This window comes from Sycon ciliatum, chromosome 6, assembly GCF_964019385.1.
Source record: "Sycon ciliatum chromosome 6, ocSycCili1.1, whole genome shotgun sequence".
In the NCBI taxonomy this organism is placed as follows: domain Eukaryota; kingdom Metazoa; phylum Porifera; class Calcarea; order Leucosolenida; family Sycettidae; genus Sycon; species Sycon ciliatum.
Genome location: NC_088648.1, coordinates 11,963,978 through 11,978,012, shown reverse-complemented (window position 1 = coordinate 11,978,012; position 14,035 = coordinate 11,963,978). Strand labels below are relative to the sequence as shown.

At 47.6% G+C, this 14,035-nt stretch overlaps 1 protein-coding gene and 1 long non-coding RNA gene across 3 annotated transcripts in view; one reads left to right on the top strand and one right to left on the bottom strand.

Moving 5' to 3' along the window:
• Positions 1–2,754, bottom strand: part of LOC135819385 (mucin-2-like) — an 11,643-nt gene extending 8,889 nt beyond the window's left edge. The window contains exons 1-2 of one of the 2 annotated variants that reach the window (XM_065332585.1): positions 1,520–2,754; positions 566–666 (exon numbers count right to left, since the gene is read on the bottom strand). In XM_065332585.1, the coding sequence (XP_065188657.1) occupies positions 566–666; positions 1,520–1,751 (333 nt within the window). In that variant the 5' untranslated portion in view covers positions 1,752–2,754. Of the gene's footprint in view, positions 1–565; positions 667–1,515 lie in introns of both variants that reach the window. The other variant, XM_065332586.1, reaches the window with a different exon arrangement.
• Positions 2,755–5,549: 2,795 nt separating this feature from the next.
• Positions 5,550–13,438, top strand: LOC135819395 (uncharacterized). The gene is made up of 3 exons (XR_010553909.1): positions 5,550–7,241; positions 8,945–8,977; positions 13,211–13,438. It is a non-coding gene; the product is annotated as an uncharacterized LOC135819395 (long non-coding RNA).
• Positions 13,439–14,035: the final 597 nt, after the last annotated feature.

Genomic DNA, 14,035 nt, shown 5'->3' with positions numbered 1-14,035 from the left:
TCAGCGCCATTGTTTACTTCGTCAACATGGCAACAACCAAGGTCCAAAAAAAGTGTTCGGTTGATTTTGAAGGACCCGACGGATCTGAGATCTGGATCTGGATCCGACCAAACGATCATAGCCTACACATACTCTCGCTTGTCTGGGCTGCGATTGGGGTCAGCAGCTCAAGTCTGTGAGCTGCAAAGACCACGGATGAAGTAGAACTTACTTCTTGAAGTACAAATCCGAGGTCGAAACACACATCATTTCATGTACTTCTATGATACAGTGTTGTCTCCCTATAGTATACTGTATGTAAACGTGTAATTTTAGGTGGAATAAAATTTCTGTGTCAGGGACCTGCCAGGTTTCAGGTGTAATGTAGAATTAGGTGACTAGCATTCCCTGCACATACAGTGCATACTCCAGTGCTTTTTGGTGTAATCTAAAGTCAGGTGCCTGGTTTCTCTACCGAATTTCACGAAATCTAAGTTACACCGACAATGATGTGTTGTACAGTGTGCTGCAACTGCCGGTGTCAAACCAAACCACCGCATTAAACTAGTGGAAGTTCAGACTGTACCATGGTATATCCGTCCTGACAAGATGGCGGTGCAGATAGCCTGTGTGGCTCTAGACAACCTGTTGAGTTACAGTCTTGCCAGCGAACCTCTAGCATATAGTCTAGGGTGGAGACAATCAAACAAAGTGTACCACACATGCACACACACACACACACACACACACACACACACACACACACGCGCGCACGCATACGCACTCACACACATAGGGTGATAGTTCTGCGCTCAGTTGAAGTCTCTTCAGGGACAGAAACTCATTTTACTCCAAGTAAGATCAAGGAACAAAATGCACCAATGTTTTGACCAAGCAAAGGAATAAGAAAACCTCAAATTGCACTACCATTGCTGTCAAGGTGGATGCATGTGCAATGAAGGATGTCCGTAAATATCAATACATTTTTTAAGGACAATATTTGTTCATTCTCCCCTCCCTCCTCCCTCCCCCCTCAAAACGAACATACACATGTTTCCATCTACAGCCATCACCTAATTAAGTAAGAGACAACCAGCTCCAGTGGTTGTCACCTTTCACCACTGCTGTCATTCACACTTTTACTTTTGGATTTGCCTCATGATGCAGTCATTCACGCTTTGCACTGCCGCCATTCACAACTTTTAGATTTGCGCCATGCTGCAGCTATTTACACTTTGCTTTGTGAGTATATAAACCAACACTGATGCAGATTTCTCATTACTGTTTTCTGATGATCGCTTAGTGCGTGAAACTCGGAGTAAAAACACTTTCTCTGTCCTCCTATTGTTTCATACACTTGTTTATGCAGAGGATCGATATTTTTTTAATGAAGTGCAATCTCCTCATGAAACGTGACCAGCTGCAATTCTAAATTCACCATACACCTAGGTTTACGTTGCCACGGTCACACAACCTTGCCGTGTGGCTATGTTCGTGTGTTCACGACTGTCCTGTCACGGCCGATAACTTACTTACTTACTATTTTCGTGCTCTTGCCAGTTTGTGGAGTCATGGTTGTGTTGATCCGCAAGGTCTGTAGCTGTATCTGCTGCGGCTAACATGATGCCACCGCTGCCACTGCCGCCGCTGATTATCTCAATCATGATACACACCTGACTCACAAACACTGCACTGTTCTTCATGAGCTGCCAGCGGCAAGCATTGTAGCGGCCTGGGTTAGCAATCGGTGACTTTGATACAACCACAGCCATGGTTACGTCAGTACACAGTGGCAATACAGCCAGGTCACAGTGTAAACATACACACTGCGGCGGATGGCGTTGACACTACCGCCAACAGGGATGAGGATGAGGATGATGATGACTGGTTCGACTCAGATAGTCAGAGATACCTCTTCGTCTCCAGCAGGCACTAGCTAGTCAGCATAGCCTGCTCATGATGGTGTAGTCTCCCTCACGCAACACATGATGCACGCAGGCTAGCTCAGTGCAGGAAATACGCAATGCGAGCTATAGTCTACATCTGATTCCGACAGTGCTTGCTGCACATGTACACTCCCGCACACGCCACTGTGAGTGTGTCCACAACAGAAGCAATACTACTATTTGCAGCAATACTACTATTTGCAGCAATCTCCAGCAATCTGCTCCAAACTGATGAACCGACTAGACCTCTCTGCATCCTTCCCTTCCACCAATCAATCGCTTGTGTTCAAGTCAAGGTAAACTCCTGTCACCTGCATACATGTATGTGTAGGGTGCAGGGTGCAGAGTGCTGCTGCTAAGACTGGTACGCACCACGCCACCAGTCTCGGGTGTGGTGCTTCATCGCAGCGCTTCTCCTTCAACACTGCAATAGCTACTTGTAGATTGTTCATGTCGTTACCAAAGCAAATCCTTAGATGGCTTCACGATGTCCCAACTCGTCCACCACGGGAACATGACCAAACACCTGCACTCGCTACTGCCGTACTGCCTACTGGGAAAGTTTCCCTCACCCGACACTCCACAGTGAGTTGCGAGTCGTGGACGTGTGGAATCGCTGGACCACGTACAGCTTTGCACTTCGAACGTCATCATCTCTTTCCTCCACAAACTGTCTTGGGCGGTTGAAAGCCGCAGAATAGACAACGTCAACAAGATGACAACACTCAGCAGAGCTGCAGGTTTGATCAATCCTGCAGCTGCAGCAGTGTAGCCTGTACTGGCTGTAGGACTCCTTCACTGGCCCCGAGGCCCGGCCAGTGAGTAAGAGCTTGAAGGTATAGGCGCTAGGCCTCGATTGTCGATCGATGCCTATACTACTAGTAGATCTACGATCCGGATCAACGATCGGCCCACTACTGCCTGGCACTAGAGAGGTTTTGCCGAGCGCGCGAAATCATCGTTATGTCTTATGACTATGTCTCATAGTATGAGAACAGACAGACTCTCGATCTGGGCATGTTGTAGATCTGCAACAAGTGCGCAAGCAAGCATGCATGCAGCTGTGCAAGTGGCTTTGCTCCCGCGCGCTAGCGCTGCGTTGTAAGGGGGGGGGGGGGGGGGGGGGGGAGAGAAGCAGCTAGCCGGCTAGCCTACACACAGACACGTACACAGACTCATGATGTAAAAGGGCACACGTTTTTGTTTCTCGTCAGAGTCGTCACCCGGTACCCCGCGGCGCGCATATTGGTAGATCTACGCACACACTCATGCCAAGGCCTAAGTAATCATGGTAATCAAGGAGGATCCTACTTCCTAGGAGGTGAGCTGAGGGCGATTATTCATTATCCAGCCATGGCAAAAAAAAACAAAAAAAAAAGTGCAAATCAGAACAACAACAATAAAAGAAGAGATTGGGCTGCAAATCAAGTTAGTTGAATACCGGTACATGTATACTACCGTATTATCTCTAATATAAGCACAGTCTCCAATAATAGCACGTCTCCAATAATAGAACACCTTGGAGTGGCATTCAAAAAATAAAGTGCTCAGTCTCCATTATAAGCACACTCTCTATCTTTACCGGCGAAAAACCCTGAAATGTGTGTGTCTGACATGAATTTGGCCGGCAACATGCCTATGAAATGAGGTTGAAATAATAATGGAACAGTCTCCAATAAAGGAACGTCTCCATTAATAGCACGGGGCGGAGGTACATTGAAAAAATAAAGGACGTGCTTATATTAGAGATAATACGGTATTAGGTTTACGGGAAATGGTCCGAGAGATCACGAACAAAGGCAGACATAACATGTTTTCACATGATTTCAGTTTTTGGGGAAGCGAGCTATTATGGCGAGCGACACGTTGAGTATTAAATATTTCTTTTTTTTTCGGTCCTTGTTTTTCCACCTCTACTGGTATACTCGCATATATACGATTAAATGACGAGAAACATGGAAATAAAAGCGTGTATCCGAATCATACAGACTACAAAAATTATACTATAATTACCGGTAGTAATGAAGTAACTGCCATGGTTTTATAAAATTTTAATTTTATTTTAGAGCGTTTGTTTTTAGAAAGTGAGAAAAGTACCTTCACCCGGCATAAGTCTACATGGCGGTACATGTATCAGTAAAAAATACTATAGCGTAACTTGTAATAGCGAGGTCAGACGCGTGACCAGTTCACGGACTTCGCTTGTCGCGCTTGGACCATCCCCGGCCCATTGAAAATCGATGATGTCATGGCACATAGGTTTTTATTCGATTTTTCGATTTTTACGGGAGGCATCAAAACTGACCTGCGTTTGAACTTCGCTTGTGCAGTCTCCTTGCTCTTTTTGGGCGATTTCAAGTTTCCAGTCCTTTGGTAAGGATATGGAGCAATGCCTCCACCCGTTCGCGCGGCGTCCAGACGTTTCTCTGTCGACGCGCTGTCTCTCGCTTTTTGCCAATATTCGAGGGCGGGTTTCGGTCCTTGCGCCTCTTGTTACGCCTTAGGTTGTTGCTGCATCGTGTTCAGCGCCCCCTAATCCTTCGGACTACCAAGTTTCATTGGCGTAACAAGAGGCGCACCGACGTTATGGCTCCCGACTGGTGTCACTGTCCAGCAAGGAGGATTGCTTTGGGAAGGCATGTGCACCAATCTAAAAAGCAACAGAAGCAAGCGAATCGCCATCATTCCGATTAAACTTCGCTTGCGTCTGGTGTGCAGCATTTTGTATCTATTCAGAAGCTTGTTGGTGATGAAGGTAAGGAGATGGCTACTTCAGTCCCGGTCCCAGGTACTGTTTCGGAAAGCTATGTCTTTCTTACAAAGTTTTGTCCAATTGTATGCATCATTTCAGAAATGGAAACTATTTCCAAATTTCCAATGCTGTCAGTGTTACTCAATCAAGGCAACACTACAAATAGTTGTCAGCCAAACATAACCTGTGTGAGAGAGAAAGTGAGGAACGTTCACTTTCACACAGACCATGTCTCTAACAAAGTCTCTCTACTGTACTACTCCAGAACAAACAATACGTTCGAGCACAATTGTGTTTTCAAATTCCTGATCGTCTGCAGAAACTTGTCTTGAGAAAGCGCTTCTTCCGACATCATCCATCAACAGCAGCCACCGCTCGCGTTGCCACCAACTCGTCATTGGATCCCAAATATCTTACCATCACCGGTTCACAGCAAATAGTACATGCACTGGCGATCCTTGAAGACAATTGCACATTTCCCTTCTCTGCAGAGGAACAATCATTTTCTCTTCAGAAAGTAATACTACTAGTAATAGTTTTCGGCTCGAGTGCTGCACGCAGCGCTAGCGGTGCCGCTAGCCGCTAGCATAGCGAAGTACACGCACGTGACACGCGAGATTACATCATGCACTCTCCGTCGCGACTTGGGACCCGAGTGCCGGGTGCCATTTTTCGAGCTCCCACGCGTACATTCGTCGCGACAAAAAAATCACGTAGTCGGGCTCCTTTCAACACCCATAACTCTCTTCCAGTTGCTCTAACCCAGCCCAAATTTTAGATTTGAACGCCTGAAGCTCTAAGCTTTCCGTAGATACCCAATTCGATAGGGTTTTCCAAATTTTAATTTTCGCCTGACCTCGCTACTTGTAAGTTGTAGTTCCTTGGTCTTTCTCTTTGTACAATTAGTAGAGGAAAGTATTACTATTAGTTCCGCTCGTGCCATTGTTTACACCACCACGGTATGCACGAGGAGTCTACAAAGTAGTCGTGAAAACTAGCGTTCACGGACTGCCTGGCACTGTTGATCTAATACCTACGCTTTTGCAATAATTATCGCGTCCGCACTTTGCATTTGTTGAATAAAATGAAGCGAGATTCGCTTGCAACGGTTTTCTTCTTGAACTTGGAGTCATCGTTCACGCACATAGCACAGGTCAGTGAACGTGTGGGCTTGTACTTGCAGCTAACTGCTGGTTCTGAGGCTGGATTTCTGCTTGGCTCAAGCCGAGGTTCTCTTTACATCCAGGAGTTGTACTAGCATTCGCTACAATGCCCGAGTTGCTAGCGGTTGTATTCGCTAGAATGCTGCTGACTTGCTAGCAGTTTTATTCGCTAGAATGCTACTGAGTAGCTAGCGGTTCATACTGCGCCAGCTCTGGGATGGACCAGGAACCTGCTATTGACGTTCAGGCGTTTACGTTGACATAGTCAGCCCTCACATTCACTTTCCACTCAGTCAGTCTTTCACTGTTTCATTTGCTGATGACAAATGGACTGTGGTTCCAGTGGCTTGTACAAGACACCAAAGTCATAATATTATGATGAGTTCCCAAAGACGAAACAGTTCTGACAGTTCTGTCTGCAGATTGAGTGACTGGCCATTGCACGTGTTGGCTGCCGGTGACCGGATAGTAAACGGATACTCTGAGAATCAGTAACGACTGTGCTGGCCGTGGCACATCATCTTCACCGACCCAGGGGCTGCTGCGTTCCGACATGTCATGGCAGCACCATGGCTATCATTATCAATGACAGCAAAGCAACATTGCCAACGGTGCCCGGAAGCAGTAGCAGTGCCCGGAAGCAGCAACAGTGCCCAGAAGCAGTAGCAGTGCCCGGAAGCAGCAACAGTGCCCGGAAGCAGTAGCAGCAATTATTAGTACAGCTGCATGACCTAGCAGGAGGAGCAGTAGCAGCAGATTTTTATAATCTGATGTATTCCTACACTCTATTCCACCGTTGTATACTGTTCAGGGGCCGATGTGAGACTGACGTATGCTCAGCAGTGCACTAGTGTAAGACAGCTGGATCGGAAATGCTGACTGCCGATGTCATTCTGCACCATAGTACTACTGACTGTAGATTCTCCTGGATATCCGATAGTGATACGCTGACTGAAAACAGGAATTAGTCACACTCAGTGTTACTTGCACTAGCAGCATACACACTATGTCTAACGCTAGTATAGACATTATCGGACAAACAGTCTCATCATGGTGAATCTGCATTGCAAGGTGAATTGAATGTGGTGAGGAATGCTGAAACATAAGAACCTGTGGGCAGCAGCAGTGGAAGCACCTGCACTACCAGCAACAGCACCAACAGCAGCACCACCACCAACAGCAGCACCACCAGCAGCAGCAGCACCACCAGCAGCAGCAGCACCACCACCAGCATCACCACCAGCATCACCACCAGCACCAGCACCAGCACCACCACTACGAGCAGCAGCACCACCACCACCAGCAGCAGCAGCAGCACCACCATGAGCACCAGCAGGAAACATGACCAGCACAAGCAGGACTGACTACCTTCAGTTCTGTTACCATCATTGAGTATGAAAAGTAAGTTTCAATTGTATAAAGACTTTTATAACCCTAAGAGGATGCTATTTTTGGCTAGGGCATTTTCGCAGAAATTTTGTTGCGGCCGAAATTTTGTTTTGCAAGGTTTAGTGTGAGGGTGCATACAGGCAGCAGAAGTGCAGGCCAACATTTTAATGCGGCCGAAATGTGTTTTAGCACTGGGAGGCCGACATTTCTATGCACCGAAAATTTGTAGACTTCCAGTAGATGCAGCAGCTAGCGATGACGGTGAGGTCGTAAGTCTGACAAGGAGCGCCTGACATGGAGCAAACCTCATTAGCTGTATCCATGGTTACCTTTAATCCAAGCAGTGAGTATCCATGGTACAGTGAAACCTGTCTAAGGCGACCCCTCAAGGGACGAGAAAATGTGGTCGCCGTGGCCAGGTGGTCTTCTTATCCAGGTTCAGCGGGTCACGTGACCATATCCACATGTGATACATCATTTTGATCAGTGCATCACAGTGCACACGCCAATGCTACTCTAGCACGACTCATGTGCCTGGGGTCCTCAGACCTGTCAAATGTCGTGCATGCACCATGTACATCTACACTTCCTGCACTGATGTGTAGATCTACCATGCCTGGTGCACCATGCAATGCATACATTTACATGACTAGCACTATGCAATGCGGTCGCGGGTGGGTGGTCGTTGTTCGCGTTGAGCGAGTGGTCGCCTTATCCGAGGTGTTTTGAATGTGAATGTGTGCGTGACAAGGAAAAGTGGTGGCCATTACTGGTTTTACTGTACCTACTTTACTCCAAGCAGTGACTCGGTACCCAATTGACCGTGGTTGTGGATGTGGATGTGGGTGCAGTTCACTGTATGTAAAGTGGTTCACGCATTCATTGCTGCATTTGTTAGCACAGTGAACACTCCCTGCTGCCAGCACGGGTCTCAAACTCAGGACCTATAATTTGCAGGAAAGCCCGCAACCACTAGCCCACAACCACTAGCTCACAACCACTAGCTCACAACAATTAGCCCACAACCACTCGGCCAGAGCACTCACTCATGTGTACGTCGCTCATTTGAACGAGTTATTGTGAACGGGGCATCAAGTACAGTAAAACATGTCATATCCGGACACGCTTGACACCCTTGCCACCCTTGACACGCTTGGAGCACTGGAAAATATCCTCATATGTCAGGATTCCGCTTGATCCAGGGATGCAAGTTCGATCCACAGGTTGTCGGTGCATGAACATTAATCCGGTTAATACAGGGTTCCTTAGCTTAGTATGTGCAGGGTGCTGTGCAGGGTGATGTACAGGGTGATGTACAGGGTGATGTACAGGGTGATGTACAGGGTGCTGTGCAGGGTGCTGTACAGGGTGATGTACAGGGTGCTGTGCAGGGTGATGTACAGGGTGATGTACAGGGTGATGTACAGGGTGCTGTGCAGGGTGCTGTACAGGGTGATGTACAGGGTGATGTACAGGGTGATGTACAGGGTGATGTACAGGGTGATGTACAGGGTGATGTACAGGGTGATGTACAGGGTGGGGCAAATGCAGATTTTACTGTACAGCACCTTTTCCCTGAACAGGGAGCACCAATGTCCTTTACCTTACAAGCTGAACAGGGAGCCGTGACCAATGTCCTTTACACAGTAACTGAGAGTGATAGCGTTTAACTGTGCCTGTTTGGCTTTCTGCCACTTCTGTGCTTTATTGCACAGGTGTCATGGATGCTATGCTTGGTGCTCTGGAAGGTATGCTGTATGTATGTGTTAGCAGATGTATGCTGTATGTATGTGTTAGCAGATGTATGCTGTATGTGTTAGCAGATGTATGCTGTATGTGTTAGCAGATGTATGCTGTATGTGTTAGCAGATGTATGCTGTATGTGTTAGCAGATGTATGCTGTGCGTACTTCAAGTATGGGTTTGTGCCAACTCCTAGCCGACATTAACATTCTACTCCCCATGCTAGAGTATAGAGCAGACACACAAACGTGTGCAGCACGCGACACACCAAGAGACAAGGGAGTGAGTTTGGAGTAATGGAATGTAGCCTATTGTAGGGCAGAGTAGCTGGCCTCAATTGAGTGTGCGTTAACGAATCGTGTGGTCGGCCTCTTGAGGGGAAGAGCTGTATATGACCAAGTGGGTCGGCCTGCGTTGAGCAGGAGCGGTTTGTGACCCATGTGAGTTGGTGGGTCGGCCTGCGTTGACCAAGAGCGGTTCATAACCCATGTGAGTTTAATAGTACTGCGCGAGAGGCCAGTTACGGGAAGTGCCCGCATCCGTGTGTTTCAAAATTATGTGGAGTATAGTGTAAGAGCAAGAAATGGGATGAGGAGGGTACACTAGGGTGGGTCAGAATATGAAAGCTGTCTACAGGCAAGGAACTGGAAAAGACAGCAAGCTGTGTTGTGCGCACGGGAAATCTGCGCATGCGCAGAGCGTGCGGGCATGTGATGTCTATGATACACATAAGTATGTAGAGAGAGAGAGAGAGAGAGAGAGAGAGAGAAAGAGCGAGAGAGAGCGAGAGAGAGAGCGAGAGCGAGAGAGCGAGAGAGAGAGAGAGAAACGGGCATGTGATGTCTATGATACACAGTAGTATGTAGAGAGAGTAAGACCGTGCACACAGCAGTATGTAGAGAGAGTAAGACCGTGCACACACGCAAAGAGGGTCTTGTGACCCGTTCTAAAGAGCCAATAGCGGAGCAATGGTACGTGACTGTTAACAACTCCTGAACTCATACGTTAACCGAACATTCAAACCCTATACTAAGGGGGGGGGGGGGGGGGGGGGGGGTGACAAAAAGGCAATAACTACAGTGGATATGTAGGTACTAGATCGAATGACCATCTACTGTTGTATGGGGCATGGCTGTGTCATGTTTGATCAGGGCCCGGTGTTGCTCAGTCCGTGATATTGACAGTGGCTCAGCCTGTGCAGTGTCCCTTATAGACCGACAGCGGCCCAGCCTGTGCACTGTTTCCTATGCCCACACTGCCCCCCCCCCCCCCCCCCCCCCTGTAGACTCACACTGGCCCAGCCAATGCAGTCTCTCTCTCTCTCTCCCTCTCTCTCTCTCTCTCTCTCCTCTCCCTCTCTCTCTCTCTCTCTCTGTCTCTGTCTCTGTCTCTGTCTCTCTCTCTCTGTCTCTCTCTCTCTGTCTCTCTCTCTCTCGCTCACCCGCTGTCTGTCTCTCTCTGGCTGTCTGTCTCTGTCTCTCTTATACACACTTCAAGCCTGTCTATGGTATGATGCGGGTGGGATTGGACCAGACAGTCTGACCGACCAGGGTCAATTGCTTACCAGTTATCATACAGTGTAGACATAGTGCCATCTGCTACATGTCTCACATTCATCAGTTTGAGGGAAAGTTGCGAACAGGAAAACGGAAAACTTAGTAACACTTTCTTTTATACCCAGGACGTACATATACCCCTCCCCCCCCCCCCCCCCCTCCCTCCCAAGACTGTGCCACTCTCTGCCTGCATGGCCCGGTCTGCGATGGGGGTCCGTCGGCGAAGGTGGGTCCACTCACGTCAAATGTAGTTCTACATGACCCCGTGTATGTGTCACATGACCCAGTGTATGTGTCACATGACCCAGTGTATGTGTCACGTTGTAACTTACATGTACAGCATATCCAGCATGATGTTTTTGCCACCAATAGAATAGCACTTTCTGGCAGACTCTTTTTAAAGCAACACTGCTCAGAAAGACACACCTCTTAGAAAGACACACCTCTTAGAAAGACACACATCTTAGAAAGACACAAATCTGATGCGAGTAATGACTGATATCGGGACTACGTACCGATACTGACCTTCATGGTCCACAGTACGGAACATACTTGAAACGGACATGGAATTAGTGATGTGAGTTTTGCCACCGCCCCCCCCCCCCCCCCCCCCCCCTCTAGTGCAGACTTGCGCATTCTTGGGGGTTATGTACTCTGGATATTGCACTGGTGTGAACACAGGTAGCCACTGCTCAGTGTATATCAGGATACGCGGGGAGCATGAGATAGTCCCGTGTGAACACAGGTAGCCACTGCTCAGTGTATATCAGGATACGCGGGGAGCATGAGATAGTCCCGTGTGAACACAGGTAGCCACTGCTCAGTGTATATCAGGATACGCGGGGAGCATGAGATAGTCTCGTGTGAACACAGGTACCTAGTTTGTACTGTCTGCAATTCTGTCTGCAGTCATTGAATCTAGCAGGCTACTGTCAATAGTACTGGTGGCTGGAGAGTGATCTTGCGTGTGTGCCTGCCGAACTGCAGTCGCATTTGGTTGGGACTGTCCCAATATTGAGGTGTCGTCGGGCCTGATATCCGGCCCTGACGACCGAAAAGATCTTCTTTTGTCATGACCTTAAAATCGATAACAGTGCTGCATCCGAATGGAATATTTGCTGTGCTTCAAAAGATGAGCACAGACATAGACTAAAATGTGCAAGATGATAGTACAGGGAATGTCTCTTGGGTGCATTCTTCGACTCGGCGGCTCCAAATCAGCCAGTGCATGTAAACATTTCATAGGAGTTTTTTCCGCACACAGCGGAGACATAGTTTGAGGTATGCCTAGCAGCTTTGCCATCACCGTTCGACTATTGACCACCCGCCTGTACAGTGCACTAGTGTGCACATGGGTTTCCCTCAGCAAAGAAATGAATAAAAAAATTCTCCACTGCCTTAGGGCATCATGTGAGCGCCCGACCACTGTCTGCAGTAGACTGGTCACACATGTAGCTGTGGTAGCGTCATGTGGTATTGGTGCCTGCATCTTTAAAAATGATCTCGCTCTGTGTGATTTTCGCCACTGAGAAGTGTAGATTGTATCTTGCCGGCTCTGGTGGCATGACGTGGTCACAGCGATTCAATAAGAAGGCTGAAGCGCTGTAGTGCTGCCAACACCGTGACCATGATTAGGAAACCTGCAAACCCCGAAAGAGTATTTTAGACCATTAGCTTTGTTCGGCCTACTTCAAAGCACCTTGAAGTACCCTTTTATTTACTTGAGAGCGATTTCCATAAAACGAGAGAGCTTGGAAGCTCAGGGCCCTACGCTATGCTTTTTTGCCTTGATGACCTAGACCAAAAAAAGCATAGGGATGTTATAAATTCTTATAAATTTCTCATTTTTTTTTAAGACATAACCTGGGATTCGAACCCGCACTATCGCCCTGCATGCATCCCCCGATACACTTCGCATACATACATACTAATTCTTCCAAGTTGCTTCATGTTATGATCTTTCATTTGAAAGCCCTATTTGAATATGCATTGTGGCCAGCCGTCTTTGATGGTCCAGTACGGTACGGGACAGGTACGGAACAGGTACGGGACATGTACGGTCGAGGTAATAAGACACCGTCTACCGCATTGATGACATAGGCAAAAAAAGCATAGGGATGTTATAAATTTTTCAATTCTCCTTTTTTTCAGGCATAACCTGGGATTCGAACCCGCACTATCGCCCTACATGCATTCCCTCATACACTTCGCATTCATACTCATTCTTCCAAGTTGCTTCACGTTATGATCTTGCGTTTGAAAGCCCTATTTGAATATTGCGGCCAGCTGCATGTGGCCAGCTAGCTGTGTTTGATGGTACGGTACGGTACAGATACGGGATAGCGCCAGGCGTGACACAAACATACAAACAAACACCAAATTAAAGCTGTGTGGACCATGGCTAGCGCCAGACGTTACTGAAGTAACGTCTTCTGCATAGCTACGGGAATAAAAAGGTACTTCCACTCAGCCGCCTAGCATATGCATTGTGCAGCTTTAATTTTAGGAGTTTGAAGCATCTTGGCTCGTCATGGCAACAAGTGACATATGCTCTACTGCGTATTTTGTTGTGTCTTTCTGCACCCCCTGTGTGACTGATTTCATGTTGCTAGCTACACAGTGAATTCTACGTCATCTCTACATGACTATCGCTTTCTGCTGTTTCCCTTGTTTGCTCCTGCAGATGTGCGTTGACATTGAAACTTGAAATGCCAGTCACAGTCCGAGTAACGTATTTTCTATTTTGCTGCTTGTTTGTGTTGCTCACAGTCATTGTTCCTATCGACAATTATTCCTACTCAAACTCATTGTGATGTCATTATGTCGTTGTGATGGCATTATGTCGTTGTGATGTCATTATGTCATTATGATGTCAGTGTTGTGATGCAATAAAGTGGTGCTGGTTCTCTTTTGCTGTGCGCTGATGGTGAGGCACATGTGTTTGTTATTTCTTCTACATGCCCATCCAGTATCTTTTAGGATATTGGATGAGCATGGAAGTGTTAGAATAACTTTTACCGTAAAGTACCATGACTGCATGAGAGTGCCCCGCCAACTTGTCCTGTCATGGTTGTGCTGTGGAGCCGGGTGTCTGTAGATCATGTGATACATATATTGTACACACACAGAGCATGATGTGCAGTCAATCTGTACTCAGTTTACCTTGCAGCTCCGCACAAGAACATGCTCAATGTGATCTTAGTACACCAGACAGACTTAGTTGCATTCTGCCATGCGACTTTCCTTTCCCTGGCTGCTGTAAAGTCAAGGTGGGGTGCTGTAAAGTCAAGGTGGGGTGCTGTAAAGTCAAGGTGGGGTGCTGTAAAGTCAAGGTGGGGTGCTGTAAAGTCGAGGTGGGCTGCTGTAAAGTCGAGGTGGGCTGCTGTAAAGTCGAGGTGGGGTGCTGTAAAGTCGAGGTGGGGTGCTGTAAAGTCGAGGTGGGGTGCTGTAAAGTCAAGGTGGGGTGCTGTAAAGTCGAGGTGGGGTGCTGTAAAGTCGAGGTGGGGTG